At 41.7% G+C, this 16828-nt stretch overlaps 1 protein-coding gene across 1 annotated transcript; it reads right to left on the bottom strand.

The window, feature by feature from the left end:
• Positions 1 to 2883: 2883 nt before the first annotated feature.
• On the bottom strand, positions 2884 to 10229 carry LOC126272647 (trypsin alpha-like). The gene is made up of 2 exons (XM_049975640.1): positions 9827 to 10229; positions 2884 to 3444 (listed from the first exon to the last, which is right to left on the bottom strand). Exons 1-2 carry the CDS (start codon positions 10190 to 10192, stop codon positions 3043 to 3045), a joined length of 768 nt encoding a protein of 255 aa, XP_049831597.1. The 5' UTR covers positions 10193 to 10229; the 3' UTR covers positions 2884 to 3042.
• Between the last annotated feature and the right edge of the window lie 6599 nt (positions 10230 to 16828).

The raw sequence follows: 16828 nt of genomic DNA, 5'->3' as shown, positions 1-16828 counted from the left end.
TATTAAAACTTAGTATTATCACTATCGCCAAGCCAAAGACATAGTGTACTACAGAAACTTATATGATGGGAGCAGCTTGAAGTAAGGGTACTCGTACTCGATCTTACCACCTCTTGGGCATATATGAAGGGAAATCGATTCGAAGACTATGAGTCAAAAAAGACTTTGCATAGCTAACTGTGTGTATTATACTCTTAGTAGACAAGAGAGTGCCGAAAGTACGACCGAATGAGCAACACATATTGCCAGACCACAGCACCAACGCCGGGAAGCCACCAGGTAGTAATGGGGAAATCAAATATTCTGGGGAGCCAGGCTCTAACTGGGAAACTGGCGCTTGTAGAATTCTCACGGGGAATCGAAGATGAGAAGATTAAAACAAAAAAGAGGGCAAGAGGACAGGGTTTAATATTAGCGCAAGCGGTGTATCTTACAGTGACAGAAGAAGCCTAAGGCGCCACTATTGAGGAAAAGTTTGACAAACCCGTTCGCCTGAGAGATTACAGTTTTATATGTAAGAGGGGAGTCATTCACGCAAGAAATCGTACTATGGAGATAAATGCCCGGAAAATCACCACCGTGAAGCAGAGCTGTAGGGGTGCAGAGAAAAGGATACCCAGCCCTCCAGCTTTGCTGAAAATGTTAGATAAAACACAATATGCTGAGGTCTTCACACTGAAACCGCAGTATATGACCATGTGTCGTTGCTGAAATCATTAAGGACAGAGCCGTATGAGATGGCGGGACCTATTATATACTGAAGAGCCAAAGAAAATGGGACACCTGCTTAACATCGTGTAGGACCCCACAAGCACGCTGAATTGCCGCAGTACGACATGGCTTGGACTCGCCTAATGTCTGAAATGATGTTGGAGGTAACTGACACCATGAATTCTGCAGGGCTGTACATAAATCCATAAGAGTACGAGGAGGTGTAGATCTCTTCTGAAAAGCACGTTGCAAGACAACCCAGATATATTCAATAATGTAATATTTGGGTACCTTGGTAGCCAGCAGAAGTGTTTAAACTCAGAACAGTGTTCCTGGAGCCACTCCGTAGCCATTCTGGCTTGTGGGGTGTTGCATTGTCCTGCTGGAATTGTGTAATCCCAAGTGCTTCGGAATGCAAACTGGACATGAATGGATGCAGGTGATCAGACGGAGTGCTTACGTGTCAGACACGTATCTAGACTAGTCTGGTATCCCATACCACTCTAACTTCACATGACCCACACCATTACAGAGCCTCCGCCAGCGTGAACAGTCCTCTGCTGATATGCAGGATCGATGGAATCATGAGGTTGTCTCAGTACCCATACACGTCCTTCCGCTCGGTTCAATCTGAAACGAGACTCGGCCAAACAGGTGACATTTTTGACATGTTTCCGGTCATTCAGTCGTCAATGGTCCAATGTCGGTGTTGACGGTCCAGCTAGGCGTAAAGCTTTGTGTCGTGCAGTCATCGATGGTACACAAGTGGGCCTTCGGCTCCGCAAGCAGACATCTATGATGTTTCTTTAAATGGTTCGCACGCTGACACTTGTTGATGGCCGATCATTAAAATCTGCAGCAGTTTGCGGAAGGTTTGCACTTCTGTCACGTTAAACGATTCTTTTCGGTAGTCGTTAGACTCGTTCTTGCAGAACCCTATGCCGTTAGCAGTGCTACCTCGCAGATGCTGTGTCACATCGCTCGTGCGCTGACTATAACACCACGTTCAGACTCACTTAAATCTTGATATCTTGCCATTGTAGCAGAAGTGACGGATCTAACAACTGCGCCAGATCCTTGTTGCATTTGTAGGCGTTGCCGTCCGCAACGTCGTATTCTGCCTGTTTATGTACCTCTGTTTTTGAATACACATGCCTATACCTGTTCCTTTGGCGCTTCAGTGAATGTTGCGTTTGTAAAGAACCAAGCCAAAGTTAGGCGAGTAATTATGAACACACAGAAACATGGTACTGAAAGAACAGTGTGAGTATGCAACTGATCCATGCCGGAATGTTGTAGACTGTAAGGGTAGGAAGTACAACGTTAATGTTAGATGCGCTCAGAGAAGTGTGAGAACCATAAATTTCGTAGTATCTCATGCTATTTACTTTAGCGCAATAAAGGACTCCGTACTGAAAAGAACGATGGGCGGTAACACAGGGGAAAGAATAAAAATAAAGGCATCGCGAAAGAAATAGTAGAGATATGTTGAGCTGCGATATAAATGTTGACAGTAGACGACTCTGTGTGTTTGGAATGCATGCATCATATAGTATGGTATGAGTTGGACGTCACAGGCAGAGTTTTCTGGGAGAGTTTACAAGTAATCATAGATTATACAACAAATATTCTGTGGGTCTAGGATAGGCCATTGCAGTTGTTTACAGACAGGATCCGTGCCGTCGAGTCTGCCACACAGAGTCACAGCCACGAAGAGAGAAGAATTGGCTCATGGAATGGACCTGACGCACCCAAGTGAATCCAGTGGCGATCGCGGATGTGGCATCTAAAGCTTCAGTAGGAATCCGGGTCAGAGTCTCACCAGTTCTCAGCGTCATACCTATAAAAGGTCCGTTCTTGGCTCTTTTACAAAAGAAATCAAGAAGGAAATGTCATCCCCTCTTTGCGGACTTCTCTGTTCGTCTATAGTGGCTTAGCAAAACCAAGAAAAATCATAAACAAATTTTCCACGAGATATCACAGATAAACCTCATTTAATAACGTGAATTACACTTTTTCCAGTACAGTGGTTTTTCACTATATATGACATAAGTTGTTATTGATGTATAGGACGGAAAAATGAGTAAGAGTGAGTACAGATGGAAGCTGGCATAAGCTGTCGATAGGAGTTATGGAGCATGGTCTGCAAACTCTGCACTTATTGCACCGAGAAAAAGAATGTATCTTTAATAGTAGCAGTATCCACATCAAACAACATCAACAGGATCAGTAACATGAAGTTATGGTTATGAACAGAAGTTAATTATTTGATTAATAGATGTGCCTTTCACAAATGGAAATGAAAACATAAGATATACACTGTTGTTGTAGTTACACTCCGGTAGTGTTGGTGACCCACGAGCGAAGTTCGCCGACGTTTGTGAATACGGCGCCACTCTCCTGGCACGGAGTATTTCCCCAGGACACTATGCCGATCTGCGTCGAACCACTGACGAGCGGTCCGCCTGAGTCCCCGTCGCAGGTGGACTTGCCTGCTTCACCGGCGCACACCATCCGCTTCGTCACCATGTTGACGCCAAAGAAGATATCCTGGCACGTAGTGCGGTCAATGACATTGATGTCCACCTTCTGAAGAACTGTCGGGGCGCTGCCACCGCTGGCTATCCGTCCCCAGCCCGTCACAGTAACGGCAAGGCCACTTGGAGGGTCGTATCCGGCCTCTGGAAGGCTCACTGGCTGCACGTCTGACCCCAGAGGGAACGGCTCAGCGGGCTGTGAAAGTAGACACAGCTGGTCAGTTAACTTACCAATGCTTACACCTCCAAACACATTGCTACAGAAATGACACTGACAGCAATATTCGAGCGTCGATTAAAAGCTATTCCCTGAAAGAGAAGGATGTACTGGAGTGTGTGTGTGTGTGTGTGTGTGTGTGTGTGTGTGTGTGTGTGTGTGTGTGTGTGTGTGTATGATGGGGGAGGGGGGGGGGAAGGAACGAGGGAGAATGAGGGAGGGGAAGTTTTGACAAGTAACTGTTTTATTCAGGATTGCAATACGCCGTATTATCCTCCACTCTTTTGGTTAGAAAATCCTATTATTCAATGTAATCTCTGTGGAGTGCGACTGTTTTACACCACCATACTGAGGGGCCTGTATGCCCACATTGAACCGCTCTACTGAACGACGTCAGAGCCAGTGTCTTTCTGGATCAACAACCTCTCCATCATCAAAGTACTGTTTCCCGAGGAGTATCATTGGGCCAAACGGATGGAAATCGGAAGGTGCGAGGTTCGGGCTGCAGAGTGTATGAGGAGTAACAGTCCTAGAAGTGGCTGTTACTTGCTCGTGGCCTACACCACTGTAATGAAACACGTTTACACATTGCTTTAAAACTTTGGCTATATCTGTTACGAATCCAGATGGAAAATGTTTTTGTTGTGGTTTTAGCGTCTTGACTAAAGCGACGTCGGTCATATTTTCCTTTTAACCATATGTAAGGTAACAGTTTCTTCTGAAGAATGTGTCCCTAGTTGGCGTTGGAAACTAGTCAAAGGAGTGGCCGTGCGGTTCTAGGCGCTACAGTCAGGAACCGACCGACCGCTACGGCCGCAGGTTCGCAGCTTACCTCGGGCATGGATGTGTGTGATTCCCTTAGGTTAGTTCGGTTTAATTAGTTCTAAGTTCTAGGTGACTGATGCCCTCCTCACATAATGCTGAGAGCCAAACTAGTTGAAGAATGTTAAATTCTGTTTGCAGCCAGTTGGCTGGAAGTTTGCAACACTGTAATTAATTACGGTTGCTGAGACCGACCATGTTCAAAACATTCAGTCCCAGAAAGCTTAGAGCGCTCCTCTCTGATCCTCAGAATTGTGTGAGGCCTTGCATTATCATGGAAAAAGACAAGTTCGGTTGCATTTTTATGACGACGAACACCCTGAAGTCGTTTCTCCAGTTTTCGCAGAGTAGCTCACCACATTTCGGAGTTCATCATTACACAGTGAGGGAGGACATCAAAAAGAATAACCTCTTTAGAGAAGATCTTTGCCATGACTTCAGTCTTTTTCTTGGTTAGTTAGTTGTATGCTTAGAAAATGGCCCAAAATACAATGTCAACACACACATTAGACACAAGACAGACAAGAAAGTGAATACATCATAAATCAAGAAGAAAGAAGTAGTAAGCCAAACTTCAATGCAGGTATGACAAGAGAAATAGTTGTAGAAGAAATAAGATTCGTAACAAAGGAAAACAAAAACAAAATATTGACAGGAATAAAAAGTGAAGAAGAAAAAACCTCCAAAAAATAGAGAACATACTTAGAAACAATGGAGCACTCATTCCGAGATCAAAGGCAGCACCATGACAATAATAAAAAACGATCAGTATAAGGACCAAACCTTAAGATTTCTAGAAGACAATAACATTACAAAGCTAACCAGTGACGCAACAGAAAGATACCAGAAAAACACACCAACACCTCATGCATATTCACAAAACAGTAAGTGGAACGCCTGAAACAAAAGAAATCTCAAGCAATCACAGTGAACAACCTACTGAAGTTCCGCAAGGAGGGCATTCAGATACGCCCCGTTGTGAATTTCAGAAGTGCACCTGCATTTCACTTAGCCAGAGAAATGCACATATACTTACAGAAACATTACATGTACACAAATAACAAAAGCATACACAAAACCGAAGAGTTGATACAAAAAATCAAAGACATCGACATACCCATAAAAGCCATGCTCACATTATTTGACATCACGACCATGTACACCAATATCCCCACCACCGAAACTATCAAAATCAGCAAAAACCAATCAGAAGAACAGGCAGAAATTCCCATGTCCCACATAAAAGAAACAGTTAGTATTCTAAAACTAATCACAGAGCAAAACTACTTCTTATATGACAATCAATTATACTCACAAGAAGACAGGCTTCCAATGGGGTCACCAGTAAGTGGACTCCGAGTCAACATTGTTCTCAGTCATATTGAAAATAAAATATTTGAAACAATAGTAAGACTGACACAGTACCGGTTAATATATTGGCATCGTTGCGTAGATGACATCATACGCCTCCCAGATGAAAATTCCAGTCCCATCCACCAACTACGCAGTGACATAAACAAAGGCCACCCAAAATAAACATCACCATAGAAACAGAAAACGACAAAATGTTAAATCTCCTTGAACACACACTATACAGACTCAACAACCAACACCAGTCCACAATATTCAGAAAAGTGGCCACCACCAGCACAGCCATTCACAAACATTCTAAACATCCAACTGCGCAAAACTAGCTAGTTTCTAATATATGCTGCACAGACTGAGCAAAACTCCACTTACTGACAACAACTAGTAGAATGAGTTACAGACAATGAGACAAATAGCTGTAGAGAAAGGATACGAATAAAATACTATAGATAAACAAAACCACAAACGAAATTAAAAAGGACACCCAATACACAAAAACAAAAGCTTTCTCACCAAAATACAAACACACAGAAAACACATAAGCACACATGAACAAGAAACATCCACAACAACAAACAAGTGGTTCATTCTCACGTACAGTAACAAAGCAACCCAAAGAATAGGCAACATACGCAAAAAAACAAGGGCTAAATATGACCTACAGGACAGACAACGCAATACAGAGAAAATTAAGGACAACCAACACAAGCACAGACAAACACGACACATTTGGTATTTGCTAATTAACATGTCAGGACTGCAAAGCAGTTTATATGGGACAGACAAGCTGAAACTTAAATATCAGATGCACAGAACACAGAAGCATTAAAAAGTAAGAGCTGTCATTCCACATACGCTGAACACCTTATGGACAAGAAACATATTCCAACAGACATCAATACAGACTTGAAAATTCTCAAATCCAGCAACAGCCCCGACAAAAAAACTAATAACTGAAAACAAAACTTTCTAATACGAAAAGCCACGGTTGAAAGAAAACAAATAATAAATGAAACTAAATTCTCTGCAATGGAACTCAGTTCTCTGACCTCAAAGTTACCACACACACACACACACACACACACACACACACACACACAACACATAACATTAACAATGATAATTCCTCATATAGTTACATCCGGTACACTTATTTCCAAATACAAAATTAGAATACGTCGAAGTTTAAGTTATTAAACTACAAAAGTTATAATTACAATACTATGGAAGAGAGCCAGATATGGACGGATAGTTAAGCCTTGAATCGAACGCGCCATATGAAGCACCAAGTCACTCCCAGTAAGTCTTTTATACATAGAACCAAAGGCCGTGGATAAGATTTTAATCAATAAAATAATGCTCTTCACAGACTCCATAGATCTCCATAAAATTGAATACGATTTCACCCCACAAAGAGACACGACTGATGTGTTATTGACAACAAAAAATTTGTAGACAGTGGTCTCACTTCCATTATGTGTATAATCGTGGTGTGTACAAGGGACCTTCGGCGCAGCTTGGTTGCCTAGTATTTTAAAAACGTTGGTTGGGTTTTAACGTCCTGGAAATCTGTACAACGAGACATGCATCTGTTTTAGCAAAAGAACTGCATTACCCGTCAACATCCTTCGAACAGACACTACAGAAACCAAAGCATGTCCAGTAGGCTCTTGTTATTGAATATTACCAGTGCGACAGCCGGCCAGAGTGGCAGAGCGGTTGTAGACGCTACAGTCTGACGGTCGAATTCTACTAGCAAAAAGAAAAAAAAAGAAAAAACGCTCCACTAAACTAGATCATTAAGTTTTATGCAATGCTTTCACCCAATAAATTTATGTAGTTCTCCTATCAGCGAAGCTATGCAGCTGAAGAGTAGCTTTGATTAACGAACAAACAACCACGAAATTCTTTTAAACCGAAGGGGCAAATTTCTAAAATAAACGATTATCGTAGCCACATTTACGTTACCCTATAGTGTAAAAGCAGATAATTTCGAGATCTGTAGTAAAAATGATTCAAGTGACTCTAAGCACTATGGGACTTAACATCTGATATCATCAGTCAACTACTTAAACCTATGTAACCTAAGGACGTCACACTCATCCATGTCCGAGGCAGGATTCGAACCTACGACCGTAGCAGCCGCGTGGTTCATGATTGAAGAGCCTAGAACCGCTCGACCACCGCCGGCCAAATCTACAGCAAAAGTAAATTATCTCTCGCTTTTATACAATAGTAAACTGAATCATTTACTTGTAACAACGGAGAGAGATTACAACTCGGAAATCACCTGCTGTAGCGCAAGTATAGCACCTTGGTGAATGAATACCATGGGTACATCACAGCACAGCCGCAGTACGTGCAAATACACACAGGAGGTCCCCCTCTTTGACTGTGAAGTTTCAGAGAAGAGGATCCGAGAAGCCTACTGAACTAATTTAGCGCTATGAAAATGTTTGGATCATAAATAAATATTTGTCATAGAGCTGGGACGGTCTTTTTCATCATCATCCGTAAATTCGCCATGCCACAAATAACATACTATAAGAGTCATTCATTCATTGGCCAGATTCCCTACACCTGAAGACTTCAACGTACTCTGATTGTTAACTACGAAAATTTTAACCACATATTACAGTAATTCGATAATCAGTAGTGCTTATGTTCTAAACAGTCGTGTGTGCTGTTGATGTGTGAGTTTCGTTATCTCACACCTGATGTATCATTCGGACTTCACGTTTCCTATCTGAACAACTCAAGCTAACTGCAGGCTACCACCTGTTTCTGTCGATGGTATGTTATCATTTAACATATAGAGAGAATATTTCCATAAAGAAGATATAAGTCCACACAAAATCAATTCTTCGTATGTAATCATCATCCAGCTAGACTAATTTTCCGTTCCAGACTTATATACTAAGCAGTACTCCTAGAAGGAAAACAAGAAGGTGAGCAAGTGAAGAAATTGAGGGTCGAGAATGAATGGTAATATTTCTCACAAAAGCAAGGAAGACTGGTGTTTACGATGCTATTTCTTCAATGGCTATAAGCACTATGGGACTTAACATCGGAGGTCATCAGTCCCCTAGACTTAGAACTACTTAAACCTAACTAACCTAAGGACATCACACACACCCATGCTCGAGGCCGGATGCGAACCGGCGACCGTAGCAGCAGCGCGGTTACTGACTGAAGCGTCTAGAAATGCTGACCACACCGACAACTTACGATGTTATTGAGCAGAACTTTCTTAAAGATGGAGAGAAACATCACGGGGAGCAATGAAATCGTTAATGTCATTGTCAAAGGGAACAGTCAAACATATACCTTGATTCAAACATATTACCTAACAATTCAAGAAACCAACGGAAAAGTTATGTCAGTATGAGGAGATGTGGTTTCTAACACCAGTCTTTCCGAAACCCAACCTCGTGCATTGACAATTGTGCCTTTTCCTCATTTTCAAAAAATGATCGGATATGTGTGAATTCCTAAGGAACCAAATTGCGGAGACCATTGGTCCCTAGACTTAGAAACTACTTAAACTAACTTAGGCTAAGAACAACACACAAACCCATGCCCGAGGGAGGACTCGAAAGTCCGGAAGGATGGACCGCGTAATCCGTGACATTTCCTCACTTTTTATAACTTATGTCTATCCCGGATTAGAACCAATTTTTTTCCCGCGTGGAAGATTCTGGCTCATATTAACTGCAGCATAACTCCAACTGCTGCGAAAAGGAGAAAAAAACCTTGTGAACACGGTGAAGACCCGAGAAAATCCCCATGACTTTGCATAAAAGAGGGTCTGCTGATGAAAAACAACGATTCCAGTAGGAACAACTCATACCGCATTGCATGTTATGTTGTGAAACAAAAAACGAGAAAAGTTACTGTATTAATAACTGTTCGATTTACACTTAATTGGGCTAACATATTAAACCATTCTGAGCTATTATACCAAGACCAAAAGAGTTTCATGTAAAAACCCAACGTTTCGTCCCCAACTGCTGAGGATACTTTCTAGTCTGGTTCTTTGTACGGCTGAAAGACCCTGCTCCTCCTAGGAATGTATTTGAGCATCGCATAAAACCATGGAGTATTTTAATATCATGTCTAGTCGTAAGGGTTTCATTTCCACAGTTAAATGGCACAGGAAATCTTCTCTCACCTGCAGCACTGCAATGTCGTAGTCAACGTTAATTGCGTAGTACAGTTTGTTTTTGATGGCCTGTGCAACATCGAGCACAGTTCCGCCACTGTTTCTGTACGAGGAGCCAGCACGCACGGTCAGCATGGACGCTGAGAGGCCGTCGATGCAGTGGGCGGCCGTCAGTGCCCAGTTGGAGCTGATGATGGAAGCGCCGCACCTGAGGGAACCTTCGAAGATGACAGACAGCTGCCACGGGTACTCCGTTATGGTGGTATCCGTGCCACCGACTAAGCGGTCCTCTCTCCTGGCCCACAGCTTTAGAGAACTTGGCGCCGCGAAAGCTGGCACCAGCAGGCACAAGACCACCACTGAAAACTGCATCATCTCAGAAGCGTGTATCACAAATGCTGGACACCAGCACGTCTTTATACTTCCTGAAGCCGCCTTCGTTGTACCCTTGATGCAATCGTCGGCGTGCACATGGCGTCAGAAACTGATCTCAAGGAGAGAATTTACGCAAGAACCTGGGTTCTTCCAGAGGATGAAACCTCATCAGTGAAGGGTCCAATTACTTTCATCGTGATTATCAGTAGCATTTCCTCTAGATAACAGCTGCTCCGTAGTGGGCTCGTATGTATCGTGACAACTTGTTCCTAAAGCAAACGTGAGTGCTGTTTCTAAATGAGATTGAGAGCGATAAGTACGGTTTAGTATCTCAACAACTGCAGAAAATAGTCTCATGGCATTTGACGTTGTACGTCCGTTTTATTCGATAAGATTAGAGCTTTAAGTACTGTATTGCTCGTAATCTGGCAGCGTGCATAAAATAGTACCCATGGAAACTTCTGTTTCAAACAATTAGTACACACTCAAATTCCCCATTAACCCATTTCTGCCTGTATTATTTTTTTCTTCTGATTTCTACAAATTAGATATATATGTGATTATTGTCTTCAAAGAAAAGCAATACAACAATAAAAACAAAAAAATCAGCAATAATTGAAACAAAAAAGGGCGTAACATATATGTCAAAGTAGGCAGGACATACATTTTAGGCAGAATATATGACAGCAAGTAAAATAATACACTGTATGTGATTTACATCAAGTACAGGCGACAGTACTCACTTTGTGATATGGCACAAAACATTCTATGCACAAACCAACATCATATTAGCAGCATTTTGTTCTTGGGGTTCCTTTGCAGTTTTTTGCTGTACAGCGTATTCTTTTTTTCCGTGGCACCATGGATACCAGATGATTTGCTTCATCATACCTGTAGGGCGTCCAGGACCTCTTGGTACTGCAGCATTGGAAGTCAGGTAACATTTCACAATGTAGCACCGGAACTGCAGGTGAGGCATATTTATACCAGTCTTTCTATGAAGAAGCCACCCATTATGTATAGAGATATCTAGAAGCCATGCAGAAATTGGCCACCACCGTTTCTTTCCTCTGGCACTCACTCAATCTAACGCTACATTTTCATCCATTCGGTCACTTCCTCCCATATTTTTGTTGCATTCTCCAATTACATAAGGTCGAGGTACAAGTATTCTTTTCTTCTCTTGTGTAGAGTATCGTGCAGCGGTGCTGACTGGACCGAAACCATGGCTTGTGGAAGCAATTGTTACTGTAGAATTTCCTATCCATCTGGCAACGATTATTCCACTTTCCTTGCTGCTCTTGTAATCAAAATCTCCTCTCCTATTCCTTTTGGACATATTGTTAGAAGGTATGAGATGACACTCTTTAGGCAGACGATTTTCACTACTAGTCCCAGTTGCACCAAAACCTCGTTGCTTCAGGTAAACCAACAATGTTTATGATGTAAACAGGACGAAACTTCCGCAATATATCATTAGCATCGATTTTTGTGTTGTGTTGTTTTGTGTGAATGAATCTCATAATTGTTTCAAACCTGTCCCTTCTCTTCGTGCTGTGGACCATTTCATTTCTCATGTCCAATCCAGAATCCCAGTAATATCTTCTGCTAGGTAAAGGATGACAGCCGGAAAGAATTAGTATTCCTAGACAACCCTTTGTCTCTTCATGTGTTACTTTTGATCGGAGCAGTTCTTGAACAAAGTATACTTCGTCGATTCAGTGAGAAGAACTTCATTAACTTCGTCTTTAGAAAATAATTCAAAACACTGACTGGAGACAAGTTTCTGTATTTACTACAATCACTCTCAGCAATTACAGAACTAACACTACGCAGATCGTCTTTTTTCCAATCTCTGATTACAGTTTTTAAGATCTGTGACTTTTCGTGTTCATCTGGTTTATCATCAGGAGAGAAATTAATCTCAGGTCTACTACCTAACCTCTTTTTACTTGCTAAAACCACGTCTGCACCAGCCTGGAGTTGCCTTGATCCAAGATTATAGACGTTTCCCACCACACTCCCCCCATCTTCTTCCCCAGAATCTTCATCCGAATCCACATTAGCTTCAGGAGGTTCAATAAATATATCTGTTGCATCTTCTTCCTCCCCTTCAAGAACATCCAGGATCTCATGGAGAGATAGACCTCTAAAGAGAACGAATCGTTAGTTTCACTGTTTTGCCTAGCGTGACATATATGCAACACAAAATTAAAACTGTATTTGGAGCCACAAAAATAAGAATTGCATTTTGTGGATAACCATTAACATAAATTTCAGTAGTTTTAACATTATAATCAACCACAATTTAAACAAATTGTATTATAATTTGAGATAAAAAAGATACTTACTTCTTATTCCAAGACATAATCTCACACGGAAAAGTCTTCCGTACTTGAAGCACCAGTCACTGACCACTTAATGCTTGCAACTGACTGCAACCTACCTAAACATGAACAACAAAGCCTTCTTATCTCAAAGCCATACAACAACAGCCACTGCAAACTCAGGCATTGTTGCCAATGAGAGAAAACGATGACAGGCTGTTGCGTGACATATATGTTACGCTAGACACAAATGGGTTGACAGTAATACTAACGCTATGTGGAAAATCGAGAATTACAGTTACAGTAAGTAGCAAAGACTTATTGGGACAAAATCTGGAGCCTTATTCGGTAAGAAGAAATACTGTAAGTTAACAACGGGATACACATCTACTTTGTTCCAGTATTAGCATGACACAGGAACTGATTCTGTGCGTCCAAATCTCGACAACAGAAAAGAAAATACCAGGACACGAATTCTAATATCAGAGGACAGAACTTGGGGCTATCTCCAAAAGCGTATTGGTGGCAATGAAGTGCAAAAATGGTTCAAATGGCTCTGAGCACTATGGGACTTAACATCTATGATCAGCCCCTATAACTTGTAACTACTTAAATCTAACTAACCTTAGGACAACACACAACACCCAGCCATTACGAGGCAGACAAAATCCCTCACCCCGCCGGGAATCGAACCCGGGAACCCGGGCGCGGGAAGCGAGAACGCTACCGCACTACCACGAGATGCGGGCAATGAAGTGCAATAAATGTTGTTATCACGCTATATTGCGTAAAAGGCATCACTAATAAGAAAGCAGATCACCAAATCCAAGTTAAAAATCTCTTACCGAAATGTGTGTACGATACAAAACAAGTCAGAGGTTTTAAATTTTTTTCAATTGAATTCTGAAAAATAGGGTTCTTGAAAAATATGTAATCCTCAACGCGAAAATTACTTTCTCGTGGTTTTATCTGGTCACCAGGGGAGCGGTCTACCCGACGGGAGGCCCTCGTCACGCGCCATTATTATTATTATTATTATTATTATTATTATTATTATCAGGTCAGGATTTTTAATGAAATAATATACCACACTTCACTATATTTTGGATATTAAAATGAAATTCTAACCAGGTCAGTATTTTAATAACGGTTTAATTTTTTCAGTCAGATTCTAAAACATTACAAACAATGGTCTTAGCAAATTTAGAATCCTCTGTTAGATTTAATTTTCAAAATTTATCTTTCTGTTTTCCATCACATTTACTACCCCTCTTTAACATCGAACAATAGTCAGCCACCACTAGAAGAACCATGGAATGGCATAGAAAGATTTTTTTACACACCAGACATGTGTCTACTAAATTCACGTATTACAAATTCCATAGAGGGATAATAAACTGAATTTATACTGAGGTGAGAAAAGTCATGGAATACCTCCTAATATCGCGTTTGAGCTCCTCTTTCCCTGCGCAGTGCAGCAGCGCCAAGTCTCATGGACTCAACAACTCGTTGTATGTCTCCAGCAGAAATACTGAGCCATTTTGCCCCTATAGCCGTCAGTAACTGCGAAAGTGTTGCCGGTGTTGAGTTTTGAGCATGGACTGAGCTCTCCGTTGTGTCCCATAAATGTTGGGTGGGATTCATGTCGGGCGATCTGGGTGGCCACACCATCCACTCGAACTGTCCAGAATGTCCATCAAACCAATCGCGAACGATTGTAGCCCGATGACATGGCGCATTGTCATTCATATAAATTCCATCGTTATTTGACAATATGAAATGCACGAATTTCAGAAAACGGTCTCGAAGTAGCCGAACATAACCGAGGATCCAGTCCGACCCACATAAACACAGTCCACACCATTAGAGAAATACCACCAGTTTGCATAGTGCCTTGCTGACAACGGGGGTCCTTGGGTTAGTGGAGTCCGCGCCACATTCCAACCCTACCATCTGCTCTTACCAACCATACAAGGACTTGCCTGACCATTCCAATGTTTTCCAACTGCCTAAGGTCCTACCGATATGGTCACGAGACCAGAAAAGGCACTACAGATAATGTCGTGCTGTTAGCAAAGACACTCTGTGGATTTCGGAATATTGAATTCTATAACGATTTACGAAATGAAATATTCCTACTACTGTTCCCCTTTCATACGTTGTGTACACGATAATACCACCATTTGTATATGTGTGTATCGCTATACCATGACTGTTGTTGTTGTTGTTGTGGTCTACAGTCTTGAGACTGGTTTGATGCAGCTCTCCATGCCACTCTATCCTGTGCAAGCTTCTTCATCTCCCAGTACCTACTGCAACCTACATCCTTCTGAATCTGTCTAGTGTATTCATCTGTTGGTCTCCCTCTACGATTATTACTCTCCACGCTGCCCTCCAATACCAAATTTGCGATCCCTTGATGCCTCAGAACATGTCCTACCAACCGATCCCTTCTTCTAGTCAAGTTGTGCCACAAACTACTCTTCTCCCCGTTCCTATTCAATACCTCCTCATTAGTTATATGATATACCTATCTAATCTTCAGCATTCTTCTGTAGCACCACATTTCGAAAGCTTCTATTCTCTACTTGTCCAAACTATTTATCGTTCATGTTTCACTCCCATACATGGCTACACTTCATAAAAATACTTTCAGAAACGACTTCCTGACACTTTAATGTTAACAAATGTTAACAATGTTAACAAATTTCTCTTCTTCAGAAACGCTTTCCTTGCCATTGCCAGTCTACATTTTATATCCTCTCTACTTCGACCATCATTTATTTTGCTACCCAAATAGCAAAACTCCTTTACTACTTTAAGTGTCTGATTTCCTAATCTAATTCCCCCAGTATCACCCTACTTAATTCGACTACATTCCATTATCCTCGTTTTGCTTTTGTTGATGTTCATCTTAGATCCTTCTTTCATGACACTGTCCATTCCGTTCAACTGCTCTTCCAAGTCCTTTGTTGTCTCTGACAGAATTACAATGTCATCGGCGACCCTCAAAGTTTTTATTTCTTCTCCATGGATTTTAATACCTATTCCGAATGTTTCCTTTGTTTCCTTACTGCTTGCCCAACGTAGAGATTGAATAACATCAGGGAAAGGCTACAACCCTGTCTGACTCCCTTCTCAACCACTGTTTCTTTTTCATGCCCCTCGACTCTCATAACTGCCATCTGCTTTCTCTACAAGTTGTAAATAGTCTTTCGCTCCCCGTATTTTACCCCTGCCACCTTCAGAATTAGAAAGAGAGTATTGCAGTCAGCATTGTCAAAAGGTTTCTCTAAGTCTACAAATGCTAGAAACGTAGGTTTGCCTTTCGTTAATCTAGCTCCTAAGATAAGTCGTAGGGTCAGTATTGCCTCACGTGTTCCAATCTTTCTACGGAACCCAAACTGATCTTTCCCAAGGTAGGCTTCTAGCAGTTTTTCCATTCGTCTGTGAAGAATTCTCGTCAGCATTTTGCATCTGTGACTTATTAAACTGATAGTTCGGTAGTTTTCACATCTGTCAGCACCTGCTTTCTTTGGGATTGGAATTATTATATTCTTTTTGAAGTCTGAGGGTATTTCGCCTGTCTCATACATCTTGCTCACCAGACGGTAGAGTTTAGTCAGGACTGGCTCTCCCAAGGCCGTTAGTAGTTCTAATGGAATGTTGTCTACTCTTGGGGCCTTGTTTCGACTCAGGTCTTTTAGGGCTCTGTCAAACTCTTCACGCAGTATCGTATCTCCCATTTCTTCTTCATCTACATCTTCCTCAATTTCCATAATACTGTCCTGAAGAACATCACCACTATATGGGCCCTCTATATACTCCTTCCACCTGTCTGCTTTCCCTTCTTTGCTTGGAACTGGGTTTCCATCTGAGCTCTTGATATTCATACAAGTGGTTCTCTGTTCTCCAAAGGTCTCTTTAATTTTCCTATAGGCAGTATCTATCTTACCCATAGTGAGATAAGCCTCTACAACCTTACCTTTTGTTACCTCAGTGTATTTGAGAAATAATTAAGACACATGATCAAGGAAGAAAAAAATTAGAAGAGCGCTAATCATAAGAGGATATCCCTTGTGAAAATGAAGAAGCCATTCTTCAAGCATAGTTGAATCGTCCTGAAAATAATCCCTCCCAGTGATAAGATATGTCGTCCGCAGAAAGAGAGACAAGCCCTGGAATCGTGGTTTTGTTACAGGCAGTGTCGTGTGGGATTGTGTACCATTACATGGTTTACACTACACCATGTCAAAGGAAATGATGAAATGTCTAGTTTCCCTTCCTTTTACCGTTTTTCAGCTCTCTA

The sequence above is a fragment of the Schistocerca gregaria genome, chromosome 5 (genome assembly GCF_023897955.1).
Source record: "Schistocerca gregaria isolate iqSchGreg1 chromosome 5, iqSchGreg1.2, whole genome shotgun sequence".
NCBI lineage: Eukaryota > Metazoa > Arthropoda > Insecta > Orthoptera > Acrididae > Schistocerca > Schistocerca gregaria.
The sequence above is the reverse complement of the archived record's forward strand: the minus strand, read 5'-3'. Positions and strand labels throughout refer to the sequence as shown.